The sequence below is a fragment of the Wyeomyia smithii genome, chromosome 3 (genome assembly GCF_029784165.1).
Source record: "Wyeomyia smithii strain HCP4-BCI-WySm-NY-G18 chromosome 3, ASM2978416v1, whole genome shotgun sequence".
NCBI classification, from domain to species: domain Eukaryota; kingdom Metazoa; phylum Arthropoda; class Insecta; order Diptera; family Culicidae; genus Wyeomyia; species Wyeomyia smithii.
The window spans coordinates 100,778,243-100,795,544 of NC_073696.1; the positions used below are offsets into that span (position 1 = coordinate 100,778,243).

At 36.3% G+C, this 17,302-nt stretch overlaps 1 protein-coding gene across 3 annotated transcripts in view; it reads left to right on the plus strand.

The window, feature by feature from the left end:
- Positions 1-17,302, plus strand: part of LOC129730153 (histone acetyltransferase KAT7) — a 177,071-nt gene that overhangs the window by 85,321 nt on the left and 74,448 nt on the right. Inside the window, exon 7 of one of the 3 annotated variants that reach the window (XM_055689247.1) lies at positions 15,996-16,078. The exons of the other annotated variants lie outside the window; for them this stretch is intronic. Within the exon in view, the coding sequence (XP_055545222.1) occupies positions 15,996-16,063 (68 nt within the window). The 3' untranslated portion in view covers positions 16,064-16,078. Of the gene's footprint in view, positions 1-15,995; positions 16,079-17,302 lie in introns of those variants that run through there. 3 annotated transcript variants of the gene reach the window in all.

Below are 17,302 nucleotides of genomic sequence, written 5' to 3' on the forward strand. Positions count from 1 at the left end.
ATTGGAGTCCTCTTGTTGACACATACGAATGTGTACATCCTTCGTAGCAAACTTTTTTTGATATTGTGTATTGGATGAGTGGGTTGAGCCCATAATTTTAGCAGAATCAGGCCATTTGAGGCGGTTTCGGTGAAACGTTTCACAGTCGTCCCTTTTTAAAAAAGAGGTCCTTCTATGATATCAGTTGTTCATGTTGACTCACGATTGCTGTTTTCAAAGGACCTATCCACACATTTGATGAATAAAATATTCTATATCGGAAAAACGGTTTGTTTGATTGAAATAGTGTCTTCGGAAAAGCTGTAGGTTATACAGTTGCGGTTTTATAAAAAAAACATTTACACAGTAAACATTTTTTTCTGTGTAAAATTTCAAAAATTGTCACAAAATATCAAATCGCAAAAAGTACCTTTTCAAAAAACTAATTTTTTACACATTAAATATAAAAATGTTTACTACAATGTGTCAAAATTTGGTGATGGTAAAATGAGAAACAAAAAAAGTTAAAATGTTTAAGAAAAAACTATTTCTTTTATTTGAGTCAAAATGGTTTATTTGATTAATGTTATGTCTTCGACAATGTTGTAGGTAGCTTTTTTGTCGTTCAATAAAAAAAAAATACTCCGTACAAAGAAAAATTTCTTTGTGAGTAAAAGTTTAAAGAATAATTATAAATTGAATTGCCCAAAAACTACTTTTAAAAGATGTTTTTTTTTAACGAAAACTACACATTATTAGCTTAACATTGTTGCTTTTTCGAACATGCTAGAATGAAAACTAAAAACATTTATGATATTTTGGAAACAAAAAATATTTTCAATTTTTTTTACAGGGTAAAACAAAAAGTAAAAGGGTGGTATCCAAGACACGACCGCATGAAAAATAGTAGACGGAATTGTAACTCTAGTATTCTCTGCAATTTTATCTAACAGTGCATTTCTAAATACTGATACGTTAAAGCGTTATACATAATAATATATTGAAAGAATGGATCTTTTATATTAGCACAGTCGCTTCAGAAAAACCTTTGTTCGTAGCTGCACTATCAAGACATTCATTCCATCTAGCGAATTAGGTAAAATTTTCCTAGCTTAGCAAAAAGTAAACTCAACGAAACTATCTGAAATTGAAGACCAGAACGATTCAAGTAGAAATTCTAAGATTGGAAATTATGTGACATTAAGGGGTTATATATCTTTTTAATTTTCAAAAAACCGAAAAAAATTTTATTGTATTATCTTTAAACACAACATCTTGAGAATATTTTCACAAATTTTCATAAAGTCTGAGCAATAGGAAGAAAGTTAGAGCGATTTGCAGCGCGCCTCGCCACGGCCGCATAAGCTAAACTTGAAACTTTACACGCGATTATCTCGGAATAGTGTTTTCCGAAAAATGACTTTGCCGTGATCCTGATTGCGGGAAAATTACTGAACCGATTTCCTTCATCTTTTTTTTTTTAAATTTTCGTTATTAAATTCGCCGGTCCTTGAACGATCGCTTTTCGAAACATACAGTTACATTTTGCCGCAAAAAAAATTTCAATGCAATTTTCAAGGGCCCGGCACACTTCTAAACTAATGAAATAATATGAGTTTTTTGATTTCGGTTGACCCGCTGAGTCTCTATCAGGATCACCGCAAGCCTCTGCAAAAAATAGCGTTTCGGGGAAACGGCCATTACTCCAGTAATTGGTCTATCTCATAATCAATCGTATTTTGTTGTTGTTGATAAACTGTACTTTCAGAAAAATACCCCATTGATGCAATGAAAATGGTGCTATGCACTCAAAAATAGATTCAAACTTCCCTCATTTTTTTCGACCAAAAAGGTATATAACCCCTTAAACCAATAAAACTCATTTCAATAATTTAAAAAAGCTAGAGCTCAATTACACACTTTTTGCATAGTTGTTATCAAGGTTTTGCCGAGTGTCATGAAAATGTATTAACTCCTTCAAATATGATTTAGAACATTTCTATATGTTTTGTTAATTCTCACAATAGAGACAAGTTTATTTTTTTTCTCTGTGTGCGAGGAACAAAAACAAAACCGCGCACCGAGGAACAAAAACGAAAATTAAATGTATGCTCATTGAGTAAACTTTATCAGTAATTTATGGTACTCTTTTGGCCGATAATTTATGGTACCTAAAAGAACCAGTTTTAATCTAAATGAAATTTCTAGCAAATAAGTGTTGATCACTCATCGCTGAAGAAGTTTAAATCGATGTTGTAAAGTCGAATTTACAACCGTGTTCGTTAAGGTGTTTCAATATTTTTAATGAAGTGTTAATGAATAAACGAGAAAATACTAAATCTTCGATAAACACCCGCTATAGCACACGTGCTATAGCAATTCATACATACGAACGAATGAAAAATTAAATTCGATGGCGTGCGCTTTCATAACCGACTAATATTTGCCACCACCCGCTTTCTGCTGCTCCAGAAAGAACCGTCCGCTTTGCCGGCCAATGAACCGGTACTGTACCGGAATGAAAATGATGGGGTGAAATGTTCGAATGGTACCTTATATATCAAGTTTTCGCCAGTTATTGGGAAAGAGGGTGGAGCGTAGAAGAATAGGGAATGGCAAGGAAAGTAAAAAAGCATCAGGGACAAAAAGCGACCTCGAGCAAAACAACAACAACAACAAATCGTTTACAAAGTCAGATCGATTGTATCCGTTAGTGACAGCTGTGCTTGGGAAGAGAGGTGATTGGTTGCTCGGTATGATTTAGGCAATCGATGTTATTTACCAGTTTTTCAATAGTGTATCTCAAACAACAGTTTTTTTTAATAAAAATTTAACCGTAAAAGAATCTCGAATCGGTTGATGCCAAAACCTCGATATTCTGAAAAGAAATGACTGATATATAAGTGCTCAAAACCTGACCACTTTTTCCTGGTTGAATTAATAGATTTTCAAATTCAGGTACCTAACTTCGATATAGACATTAGTCCAACGTTAAAAATTAATGCTCAAAATTTTTTACGTTTTCGAAAAATCGTAATCGTTCTATTTTGTAGATGTATTTGAATGAATGCTTAAATAATGCTCTTGCAAACTTCAAGTTCATCCATACTCACTTTTGGGTAGATTTACAGTCGGCATCGAGTTCGGTGGGAAGAGGCGCGCGCTGAGCGGAACAAAGAAGCACTGCGATTTTTTTTTCTCTCACTAGTTTTCAATTATGCTTTGCCCGGGGCCAACCGAGGCCAACAAACTCATCTATCATAGGTTAGTTCGATGAGCCACAGTTGATGTTTTTTTTTTCGGGAGGTGGATTGCGGATTTTGCAAAGAATTATTGCCACTTAACCCGTTGCGCGTTGCGTTTGATGGTTGCTATATAGCGTGAAATTAGGGATATATTCTCAACGTTGCTACTTGTGTTTTTTTTTTCTATTCGAGATTCGCAGATTGTAGACTGCTTTGAGAGATTCATCAGGATGGTGCGCTTGAGTAGGTAATGGTAGATCTGCGGCTGATGAACTGATTGGAATTTCCTGCATCTGAGGTCATTGTGTGCTGGAAATGGGATAGTTTGGCTTTTTTAAAGATTGGAGTTGTAAACCAAATGTATAGTTGTTGAATTATTTGTATGATATGGGTGATTTTGTGCAACCAATTATAAAAGCCAACGCTCTTGTACAATACTGTCTGTTGATAAAGTTACATTATTCGTTATTATATTTACCTCTTCTAGAATAAGGCATCCCCACAATGTTCCAATTATCTGGAGCTGTTGCAAATGCTTTAAACTTTGAAGTAGCGTTAGTTCTCCTACGCTTTCGGGATTGTATTAGAGCATTAGTACTAATTGCGGACACGAAGGTTTTAGGTGCAGGTCGCTAGTTTTATTACACACACAATAAGGGCAAACCGTACAATAGTTCTCTGGATACTTCTTCGTTTATAGTTTTCTATTTTCCTCATCGTCAGCCCTTCGAAGTGCTAATGGAAAGATGAATTGCTGTTTAAGTGGTACTCTGTGGCGGCTCGCATAAGGGCTGACAGTGGTAATTTTTTAACCTTATTAAATTTACGACGCTTCATTACCATTGACCTCAGTTTCACGCTTGATGATTTTTTTTTATGTTGGAAATTAGGTCGGGTAAAATGCCACTTGGCTGCACTGTGTTATTTATCATCATGCAATTTTTTACATTGAATATCTCTAGATTCATTGCATTACTGTGTTTTTTCTTTCGAATATTACGATAATGATACAACATAATTATATTCATCTATTGTATAGAAAGGGAAAGTTCACATAAAGAACTTGATTTTTTTAATTCGTTTTAAGTTGCCCTAATTTTCTAGCGTTTTGAACTTTTCTTCGTGAAATTTCTACAATCGTTCTTGGGTTTGGTAGCAGAGGATTATATTACAGGCTAACGGATTTTTTTATCAGTAGGTACCCTTTAACAGTTTCATGGTTTATTAATAATTCTTCATGACAAAAGACCATCCAAAGAGCCTGTATATTACTTAAGCAAGTAGTATGAAATTTTCGAGGTTTATAAATCCTCTTCCAACTTTACAGTATGTTAAAATATATAATCCCTGGATAATTCACTCTGTTTCACGCACCTTTTCTCGATTTTTTTCTAATGAGATTTGAATGACTTGATTATGCTTATACAATTCTTTTAAAACAAAGAGGAAGTAATCCGTTGCTCTATGAGGCAGAATGCAGAAAATTTTCTAATAGTTTTTGAGGTACCTTTTTGAGGGTGTCAGCCCTTCGCTCTCTTCCCTGCCTAGAATGTATGCTAAAGCTGTTATACAGTTCCTCAAATTTAAAGGGTAAATACGCAGTAACGAAAGCATAACCCATTAATCAATTCATAACGGCTCAATGTTTCGATTTTCCCCATTGTTAAGGGCAATTTTCAGCACCACTTGAAGAATTCCAATTCCTTAACTAATTCATATTTTTCGACCGTTTTTACAACGATAGGTCATTAAATTAGGCTAATTGCTCTATGATATCATTAGATAACTTGGAAAATAAACTTTGAAATCTGGTGTCAATCTCCTGGGGAGGGCTTTATAAAATATGTATTTTCAACTACCTTGAAACAGCGTTAGCAAAGAGTTTGAAAAATGTATGAAATTATTAAATGAGTATGCCTCACACTCGTGAAATAATTTGAGACTAAATTTATAACGGTCTTCAAAACTATTATAATTTTAATTTTCCAAAGTTTGACAAACAATTTTCATTAGTAAATTTCAATTCATTCTGCTGAAAAAAAACCTTATCCTTCCGTTCGCCACTACCGAAGTTGATCGCCATTGGATTCTCGTTGCGCAACAGCTCGTAACAAAATTAAACCAAGTCAAGACAACCCAAACGCCAACGGAACACTTTGATACGACTAGCCTGGCCACATCGGTGCCCACTTCCGCACGGTGTGTACGGTGTTTCGTAAATTAATTATTGATATCGCTATTTGAGGTATGAACTCAGGAATCATGTAATTAATTAATTACTATCATATCTTCTTGCTTTTTACGCGTATGCGCGTAGGCACGGGTCAGACAGGTTTTTTTTAATGCTTCCTTTTCCTGAGACCTGTTTGATATTTCCTCGGCGTTCGGTTTCGGTAAGTGAGTGGGTTTCAAGAAAGAAAAAAAATCGCTCTGACGTTGTGTTGTTATACTTTTTTTCATGTTCACTGGAACGATCCATGCGATAATATGATCGTAAAAGTAGAATTCCCCTGACTGGCGCATTGTTGTATCTCTGCGTTGAATGTACTAATTAGGTACAAATGTGATTTATATTTTTTCGTTCTGAAGCGGGAGAAACGCTTCAATTAATTTCCTATTTGGCCTGTTCACATGGCCGCTCCCCGGTCGCTCGGCAATCAGGTAGATCCCGGCTGAGAGATGTGACATGTTCATGCCATTGCGGATAGTTCCTCTATCTGGAAGAGTGACCTTTCAGGTCGTAGTTTCTTTCTTGTGGGCAGGGTTAAACTTTTGTTTTTATTGTTTTGTTAAATGTTGCTCCAATATATAAAGCCAATTAGGAAATTGGTCATTAGTTGCAGATATCAACAATTAACACTTTGTAGTGTATGATTCAATTACGGCGGTGCTTTCCTTGGGGTTTACGGTACATGTTTTGTTCGATATTTCAGGTAGCAGTTTGTTTGATTGACTATTTACCTTCGACCTTTTAGTTGGTTTCGAGGTACGATGCTGGTCTAACAAGCCAGTTGTCGTAGGTTTGAGTCTCGGTTCGGGAGAGCCTGTTAGTGTCAGTAGGATCGTAGCGCTAGCCCCATTATTATCCTGTGCTCTAAATAGTTGGCTGCCAAATCTGTGTATAATAAACAGAAAGGTCAAGTTCGGTATTGGAATGAAGCACCAAAACTGAAATAAGCATGTTAAAGAGGGGAAAGACTTCAAATGCTAATAGCCTACATGCAACTGATCGAAATGTAATATTCTATGTATCGTTGGATAGCTAGAATGCACAACATTTTTGTGATATGATACATATTGTAACCATTTTTTAATTACATGATTAAAAAAAGAATTTCTTTATACATTTCCCATACTATCGGCTCAATGACCTAACGCAGATATCGAAAAGGTGAACGAAACGATTCACAGCTTACGGTTATTGGCTATAAATGCCAGCCAATGGGTAGCGCATTCGAGCAGAATTTTTTCGTAACAGCCTGGCAGTGCAAATAATATAAAAGCACTTTTGCAGTGTGAATTGCTAGTTCGCATCTTCCTACTGACGCGTACGGTTGTATACGGTCTTAGTAGCAAATTTACTTTGTTATTCTTTGTATCGATGGTTTATTTTAGTTGTTTGTGATTTACTGTTTGTATATAACGCCTTCATACTGTAAAAGTTTTGACAGTTCGCGACATCCTTCCGACTCGTGTAGGTGTGTGCGGCTTCCGTAAAAAGTTGTGTTTGTTATTATTTGAACTATAGAACTGATTTCAAATTCTCCCTTGTGAGAAAACTTCTTCTTCAGAAATCTCAGATATCTCTGAACACACTGAAAAAAATGAATTTTTGACGTGAAACTACATAGGGATGTAAAATAAAAATCAAATAACGGAAAAAGAGAAAAATATGTCCAGTATCAAATGGTCGGTTTACTTTCAATGAGTTTCCTTCTTGCAGAAATCGATATGAAAAACCGCCATCCGCCCAAAAGCAGGAAAGTGTAATTTGTTTTTCCGAACTATTGTTCTATTGGAAATTGTCTAGCCTTGTTAAAACGCGAAATTCGACCTTTGATTGGTGATGCTTACTTTCCCAAGCACGGGCGACAAATTATAGACCTAGTAAATCTGAAAAGAACTATTTGGGCTATATAAGAGCGCGGTAGTGGCAGCGGATAGCAGTAGCAGCAGTGGTAGTAAATAGCACAGCAGTGGCAGCGGGTATTAGTAGCGATAGTGGCAGGGCCAGTTGGTGCAGCGGCATCGCTCTAGTAAAAAGCTGCCTTGGTGCGGTAACGGGCAGAATCAGTAGCAGATACCTAAGCACTTCCTTCAATAAAAAAGTTGCCTCATTTAGACAAGACATTAACGTGCTGGAATGCTGGTATTCAAAATGTATAAATCGTCAAATTTTCAGTGTAAACCTGTTTTCTACTGTGTTAACAAAAGAATGCCTTATTTGCCGTGCCTCATTGGTAACATTATTTGAATCAAATGTTCACAAAATTTTAAAACATTGCTTTCTCCCATCCAATCAAATAGATGATTCGATGCCTTTGTCGTCGTAAACTCACCATAATCCCCGCCGTCCAGGTAGCACAGAGGTCTTAAGATCTTAAATTTAACAACAAACTGTCCTTTTCAAAACAACCAAGCAAACAAATTTAAAATTTCGAATTTTCTCGTTTTGCTCTAGAATTGAAAGCAATTTTTAATTAGTATGCGCTCTGGCTCTGTTGAAAATTGTTTCCTCTGCATGATATTTGTTCCATTTCTGTTAAGATGTCGTATGTATAAGTGCAAATTGAATTCCGTAAGAAACAACCTTATGTAGTTCTACGTCAACCCTGCGATCATGAATTTGCACACAACCCTTCTAATTTTTCTCAAAAAAACGAAAAAAAACGCCTTTAAATGCCAAAAAAGATATAGGAGGAGTCTAATCCTAACAAAGACTCAATTTCATTATGAAAGAAATCTAACAAAACAATTAACTCTAACCGACACTGGTCTTAGCTTAAAACCACCGAAGAAAAGGTTACAAAGCGCAAAAAAGAAGAGATGAAAGGGCAGGAAAATTAAGATCGAAATTCTTTTGAAAATTAAAGAATGACACAAACACAAAAATACATCTAAAGGTTAAAAATTGTGCAAGAATTCTTGTAAAATGCTTCGCAAGGGTTGTGGGCAAAGCTACGATTGCAAGGTTCACGTAGAACTACATAAAGCTGTTTGTTACATTACTTTTATTGTTATATTCGAGAGTGATCGCAAGTCAGAAGTTCGAAGCAAACATCTTCTTTTCAATAATTCTAAAAACGATCAATGGCCTCCAATCATGTAATAAATCCCCGCAGTTTCTCCTGAAGATTTCTCTGACCAGTGACGAAACGTCGGATAGTATAAAATAAGTCGTTCTAATTGTTGGTAGAATGTCATTGAGGTCTAGAGGTGGCGCAGGGGGCCTAAAGGTCAAATTTTAAACGAAAGCATTTTTTAAACAAAACATATCTATATATGCCTGTGGTGAAGGTTATCACGACATAGAGCGTATTGTTTGGTCATGTCCTCTACATCGTAACGCCAGGTCTAAATTGATAGATTTTTTTCGGGCTGGAGGTAGGTTACCAGCTGTTCCTGTTCGTGATATCTTGGCGAGCCGTGACCTACATGTCCCTCATATACATTTTCCTGAAATTCATCCATGCCCCAGGCTAGTCCCACTCACTTCCGTCTAGATTCAACAAAACGACAAGAACACGTTTGGACCTCGATTTTCGAATCAGCATCGGAACTCCACACGGCCCAGTGGCACACACCATATGGCTACTTGAACACTAACATGTTAGTTCTAATTAGATTCAATTTTAGCTCGTAATCGGCAACGAGGATAAAAAATTCGCTCTTAGTTCACAAGATACGTTATAAAGTAAGACACTAGAAATTATTGGCTCCGTAAAACATAAATTTGTATTGTGCCTTGTCAAATAAATGCTATTTGAGCACTTTGACATCACAGTGGAAAGTTGTTTTCACATTGAAAACTAGACACGGCCGGCAGACTATGATTGCCAGGATACAGAAAGCTTGTCCTACCTAAACAAAGCAAACCTTCACCGGCGTAAGTGACCTTCTGTGTCCCACCATCTAATAGTATGATAATTTGTTTGAGCTGAAAGCAGACTCGAAAAGTCTGCTGCTACCGCTACCGCTGCTGGTACCCGTTCCCGGTGCAGCTGTTGTTACCCGGTGCTACTAAGTTGGGACCGTTCTTCCCACCATCCACTAATAAAATGATTGGTTTGAGCAGAAGCACTCTCTTAGCCCAAGGAATAAATTCCTAGTTAACTAGGTATAAAACTCTGTCGTCCGTGTTAGGGAAATCCAGCAGCGGTCAATTATCGGTCGAAACCTGAATTTCAACAAGGCTTGACGATTTTCAATAGTACAATAGTTCGAATAATCAAGTCATAGTTTTCTACATTTGGTCGGATGCGGAAGAACGATGGAAATCTGTTGAAAACAAACCGACTTAAAACATTTTAAATGGGACCTATTTTTCCCATTTTCCGTTTTTTGATTTTAATTTTATTGCCCTATGTGGTGGAACTTACTAAAAGACGTAGTTCTATGTCAAAAAAAAACCAATCAAGTTCAGAAACGTTGAAAAACAGCTCTAAAACTCAGAAAACGTAATGAAAGTTCAAATTTAGCTCAACATACTTGAAGCTAAGATTGAAACGATTAGAGCGGCCTTTTCAACAAAAAAAAATTTATAATGATACCGAAATTAAGCTTAGAATGCCCGCAAAGCGATTCCAAGGCACAGTGGTACAAGAGCTCAAGGCCGTGAACTATTTTTTATTTGCTCTCCAAAGACTGATTTTATTGACATACTTCAGAAGATACATTCAGTATATGAAAATCCTCGAAGAATGACAACATATTTTGGTTCGGAAGTCATACACTTTAGGGAAATGGTTTCTTCAGCAAAGTTGTAGATAATGTTGTCACAAAAAACTTTGCCGAGGACACTTTTTTTAACTTCTCTAGTTTTGAAGTTATATCGTTTCATATTAGATTAAACCTTCAATTAGATTTTTGTTAAATATCTAGAAAACGGTAGCATTTAAAAGGCAACAATTTTGAGAATATGTTTGTATATAATCCAAACACACAACTTTGTAGAAGACACAAAAAAGATAGCTTCTAAACAGAGTAGTTGCCCAAAAAATGCAAAAAAGTGTATCATTTTTGTACATCCCCAAATCCTGGTTATGCCAAATCTTGCGAAACAATCTTGTTGCCAAACTTTTTACTAAAAATAGTGTAAAAAATTGAGTGTGTAAGTAGACTTGAAGCTTAAACTTCTACATTTCGAAAATATAGCTAATGCTAGCCGCAAAATCCCGAATTATAGAGTCTTGAAACGGTTTCTGTAAAATAGAATAAATCTACTTGCTTTAAGATGATTTAAGTGTTTTGTTCAAACGTCTTGAAATTCGCAATTCACGGAAGAGTTCAAAGTTTCCTCTATTCAGTATGTATGAAACTTTTCGATACCATTGCCAATCCTGCGCGGCTCTTTTGGTTGTACATTCTTTTTCCCGGAGATCGTCTAATCAAGTCTCATTCTGTACGAGCTAGACAAATAAAGGCAAACAAAAAATAATTCAAGGGTCATAGCGCTTGCACTGTCTACGTTCTGCCTGCCTGCCCTGGAGTATGTAATAAAGCTGCTATCTTAATAATAACGATAATAACAATGCATAAATTTACTATATATTATTTTTTTCTCACAAACACTCGATAGTCATTCAAATGACGACCCTTTTGTGTATCTGTTCTCATGTTCCCATGCTGGAACAGCCCTTCGAGTCCAAGAATCGACGACGACGACGACGATGGTGATGACGACGACGATGGCTCAGACGGAGCTGCCGAGCGGTTTCTCAGGGTCGAGATGGAGGGTGGCTGATGAAGCTGATTGCGGCTCAACTTCCACTGGTGGTCGACCGGTCTAGCTAGAGAGAGCTAACTGGCGGGTGCTGTACTAGTAGTGGGTGGCTCTGTCTGCCTGTTGTACCGTTTCGTAGGGGGTCGAAGTGATTCCCTAGGTGCGCTCGAGAAACGTTCCACTCGAACGTACTTTGTTGCTCGACGGTTCACAGTGGCGAATCTTTTTCGATTATCATTTTAGAAGCTTTTCACAAGTATTATTTTTACTCTATGTGGTGTAGTCCAACGACTTTCATACTATCATCAAACTGTACTGGATTTATGCGAGAACCAAAACATAAATCATCTACCTTTAATTGTGAATCGATTCTGGTATGAATAACTGAACTTGTTTTATTTTTATTCTCTACCCAATCGTTGTACTGAATTCGTCCCGTCGTGATTGAAAGAGGGTGAATTTGTGTTTCCGATAGGATGGTTATTTCGAAAAAAAAAACAAACCCTCTCTACAATCAGACTCCCACTCGATTTAATTACCGTTGTAAAAATTCTAGAAAAATCCAAGAAATTAGATTAAATTTCTCGAAATCGTTGCTGTCTTCAGTGACGATGGCTAGCTTTGAAGACATTTCCCAATGTCGTCGGCAAGTTAGGTACGAGAGAAATACATGTCGCCGAAAAAAGGGTGTTTTTTTGTCAGCCCCTGGCCTTGGTTGGCGTTCCCATCATCTCCGTCCCTGCCATACCGTAAATCACTCACAGTATAAATTTATCCGTCTAGACAGCGTGCAGATCTATAATCTGGAAAAGTTTCGATTTTCATCTTTTTCTTCTTCGCTATCACCATTTTTGTCTTTGATTCGGAATGGTGTATTAGCTAGCTGCAGATTATCAGCGCTACGTGTTACATTTAGAAGAGGAATTGAATCTAAGGACTGGAAATGTTGATTATTTTCTAAAGGTTCGATTTCTTAGAGTTTTAGAAAATAACATTCAATAGTGTTTTTTGAAATGCTTTGGTGGTGGGCATTGTGAAAGTTGACAACATTAATACGAAACTCGTCAAACAGTAACCGCTTGTTCTCTTTTCACTCTCATTGTCGTATTTCTTCTCCGACTATAGCTTTGCGGAATTTCGCCACCAAACAGTATGGTTCAGGTTGTAATAATACATAATTTATGCTATGACATTGTTTATTATTACGGCTAGCGGCGTAGCACGATATTACATTTGGCAGTACGTCGCTAGTCAGATGTTAGATTAGTGCCACGTCGAGTTTTGGTAACCGGTATGATTCCCTTCTCATCAAAAACACTGAGTGGGGTTTCATCTGTGTGTAACAATGAACGAGGATAACCCCAACAGTATAGATCTCTTGTTTGCTGTCGGGAGCAAAAATTCATATGACTATCCTTGAGTTATGAACGTTCAAGCCCCTTTCAATAATCGTATGTCACTATTTTGCGCAAATGTTTGCGCAATGAAATTATTAGGTGGTGCAATATATTAGTCTTCTTCTAGCTAATCACGTGGTACGATGCTGGTCTAACAACCCAGTCGTCGTATGTTCGAATCCCGGCTTGGGAAAGACTGTTAGTGTCAGTTGGATCACTAGCCCCGCAATTGCCTTGTGCACATGAAGTTGACTGCGAAGTCTGTGTTAAATAAACAGAACAGAACCTCGGCTCTAATTCTGAACGAAGTAAAACAAAAGAAGAATATTAGTCTGACATAGTTCATAGACAGGTCAGACTCGATTTTGTATTGACTCGATTATTGCCTCGATTACACTGGTCAACAGAGGTGTGGCTCAAACTACAAAAAAAAGAAAGTTTATAGGTTTAAGCCATTCCTGGGAATTTTGGTGCCCCCAGCCACAAGTATTATTTCAGAGACTCAAATGAGTTTTCTCGTAAACACAACGCTGAAGCGACGAACCCGGCGAGAAATTACTGTCCCAAGTAACAAAACTGGTTTTATCAATGTTTTGTACACTGTTTTGGTTGTATTAAACGCTATAAAACTTTGATAAAACCAATATTGTTACTAGGGTATGCGATCTACCACGAATGATGACGCCTTTTGGTAATTAGGGGCATCAAAATTCACAGGAATGGTTTTAAAGCTATAATCTTTCTTGGGTTTCGCTTTTGTCGACCAGTGTTATATATACGCAGCAGAATTTTTTTTTATTTCAAATGTGACTTTCCTAAGGCTGGTATATAGTAAGGGAACGTCAATAGAAAACGTGACGCTTGTGGAGAACGGAGGAGGGCTGTCTGACAAAGCGTTACAACCTATGCGAAAAATTGTGAGGATTTATACAAAAACAGAGTTGTCGAAAACAGTTATTCTAACACTGCGTGAATAATGGACGTTCCCTAATTAAATCATTAAACAAACAAAAATTAAAAAATTACAAATAAATAAAAAAAAAAATTGAAAAATTATAAATAAATTAAAAAAATAAAAATTTACTAGAAAAATTAAAAATAAATTTAAAAAATTAAAAATAAATAATTAAGAATAGATACTACGGGATATTTTCAACTATTTTGCTTATGTAAAATTTCTGTCCAAATATCACCATTGCGGGTATTAACTACATATTGGAAGGTGCAACAAGTTTATAGTTTTCTGTTTCTTTTTGATAAAGTTTACAAAAATGCTCACAAATTTGTTGGAATCAGCATAGTTTTGTTATGATATAGGGTATCGGCTCTATTATCGCCAGATTTGTCCTTTTATCGTCCGGAGAGAAATTATAGATAACTAATTTGTATTCAAAATTAAATATAAGATTGACTACTAATGTATTACTGTCTTCTTTTTACTAATCAGGCTTGTTACTCTCAACAATATGTGGAAAAAGCAAAGTGTGAATATTCACCCGTCACTTCTTGCCAAGCATAAGCGCTGCGTGTAGCAATTTTTTGCACTGAAATTTTTGTTTCTGCTTTGTGCTGTGTTTATGCTGCTTACAAAAAAATCAATACAATTTCTGCTTGCAGCTAAAACAAGAATTGTGAATGCACTGCTGACATAAATTCGTTAGCATTTGTAGAGCAAACATGCGTAACGGGCGGCTGGATTTTTTTTCAGTTTCGAGATGAAAAGTGAATAACGCAATCTACTTTCCTACCTAGATGCTCCCCTCATTTGATATAGAGGCATTCCATGGAAGATAAATGAAAAAATATTTTTTTTTAGCATGTCATTTCCGAAATTTTGTACAGATGTTTTTTTTTTTTGATAAAAAGGTCATTTCATGTTATCAGTCCTTCATGTAGACGGCTGTTTCAAAAGAGCCTATCCAAAAATAAGACTGATGAGTAAAATATTTATTTCTGCGCCGAATATATAATAATGATAAAAAATATTTCTAGTGTTTAAACAGTTTGCTTGATTGGTATAGTGTCTTCGGAAAAGTTGTAGATAGTAATTTTATCCATTCAAAAAAAAAAATCTATATACAGGGTGTTAGGGATCTCACTAAAATTCCTGTAAGGGGTGATAGAGGACCCTATTTGATATTGAAAGTCCTTCTACGCATATGGTCAAAATTTAGCTAATGCAGAGTTATACACTTTTTTTCTGTTTTCGGTCATGTTTGAATTTAAAGCGATCTAGCACAAGAAGTATGATAGTTTGTTCAATTCTGTTGGTTTCGTTAAAAAACTGAGAAAATTTCGTAATTAAGCATTTAGTATGGAACAAATGTGAAATCAAATGTTTTTTGAGAACTAAACTGCAGTTTTCCCTCTAAAATGTGTGATAAACATGAGTTTTGTTGTTAACTAAATTAATCATTGAAGTCTACTCTACAAGTTGTTCTTTGACACCAAGGATCTAACTCATTTAGTTTAGCTGCTTTTTCTCTTTTTCTCTTTAAAAGCATTACGTTGCGCCTTCATTTAGTATTGTAAGATTCACATTTTCCTGTTCCATCCACTAGTAAAATGATTGATTTGAGTAGAAGCAGGTTCTTTTATAGCCCAATTAGTGCATTTTTCAGGGAAAACGAGCATTTACGACCAATCAGATCCGAATCCGAATCTGCGTTTCAATAAGGGTTGACCTTTTGCAATACTACAGTGTTCGCCTTACGAAGGCTTAAAAGTTTTCATGGCGGCATTAGGTGTTTCAGCGTCGTATGGAAGCAGGTAACAAAAGATACCGTGCTCAGTTACGCAACATTTTATCTCGCTTATGGGTGTTACATATTATTGAAGGAGAAGGAGATTCAGTTAGTGCAGAGACATGGAGATGAAGTCCAATTTACAATCGTTCCAACATTTTAAATGAAGTGTAATGAATGAACGAGCAAATATTAACTGTTTAATTAAGTATTTTGTTGGTTCTCAAAGGGCAATTCGCGCTGCCACTACCGCCACTGATACCCACTGTTGCTATCTTTTGCCGCTACTGCTTCTACCCGCTGCTACTCAGTTAGGACCATACTAGTCGCCATATATTAGTAAAATGATTGGTTTCAACAGGGACAGGCACTTCTACAGCCGAAAGAGTGCATGCCCGGTTTACTAGGTATACTTTTTCTACAGGTTCTTACGCGTTTTTTTACGTGTCTGTTTTACGTAAAATCCGGAATTAACGCGGGTTTTGAAATTTAAGCTATTTATTTTTACGCGGATTACGAATTTTACGCGTTTCTTACGCGAATTGCCCAGGAAAGTCGTTTTAAAGCGGCATTCTTTCCATAGTTTTTCATTTTCAAATCGTTTATTTAGAGTGTCCGAGAAGTTAATCCAATTACGGAATATTCACTGATTTGGCCTAACTTTTTTATATTTTCTCCCTATTTTCAGCTCAATTCGCAGGTGGAAATAGCACTACTAATGATTCTTTTTCGAAGGTATTTAGCAGAAATGATTAAAAACCTTTAGGAAGGTTTTCTTACGCGTTACGTACTCCCCGCGTGAAAAATACTTTAGTGTTTATAATTCTCTCGATCATGTTAGGGAAAGCAAGCATTAAGGGCCAATCAGAAGTCAAAATTTGCGTTTTAACGAGGCTTGACAATTTTGAATAGTGATGCATAGATGATTTCCAATCGATTGCTGCTAGAAGGAAGGAAACCCATTGGAAACTAAACAACTGATGCGACATACATAAATCACGTAACGCAAATAAAACCCAATTTTTGGACCCCCACTTCCCATATGTGACGAAACGTAACGCCAACACCCACCCACCATAAAAATTTCGTAACGCTGTAGAAGGAATTGCTTAATAAAAAAGCTCGTTTTTTGGAGAGTCTCTCCATAGATTTTTTTTTACGAAACGCGGAACTCACTTCCCCCTCTCCCCTGTGTAACAAATCATAACGCTCAAGGAGACCCCCCTCCCCCCTATGAGCGTTACGTAATTTATGGATGCCGCCTTATTAGCGTTTGAAATTGGACATGTTTTTCTTTTTTCCGTTTTATATTTTTATTTCACACCCATGTGTCGCAGAGCCTCCTGGTAGACGTAGTTTTACATAAAAAAAATATTCAGTTCTTACTCTATCATGTTAGAACGACCATCAATGTTCTGCTAATAATGTGTAGTTTTTGTCGAAAAATTTCAGATCTTTAAAAGCTGGACTTTTCCAGTTATTTAATTATTAATATTTCTTCTCTCAATTTTTTTTTCTTGGGGTGTATATTTTTTTCTTAAATGAAAAAAATACTGTCTACCATTTTTCTGAAGACATAACATAAATCAAACAAATTATTTTGGTTCAGATACGAAAAAATTGTTTATTTTAAAAATTGGCGACACTATTTTAATCAATTAAACCGATTCTCTGATACACAATTGTTTACTCATCAGTCACATTTTTGGATGGGCAAAAAGGAACAACTGAACAAAGCTTCAGCGGAATCTGAAACGATCGAACAACACTGATTTCGAAGTAGCGTGGACTGACTCAGGCGCAAGATTATCAGCGAAACCTGTCTCTGCTCAATCTCGCAGCTCCCGGTTCTTTAAATCTGAATTTTTTTGATATAAGCACCTGCTGTTTAAATTGGTTACCTTGGTCTTATTTTGACAACCTTCTGATAACAGGGTTCGCCGGTGAGTTACGCATATTCAATTTCAACAGGGCCAGTATGAAAATGATTCTCTG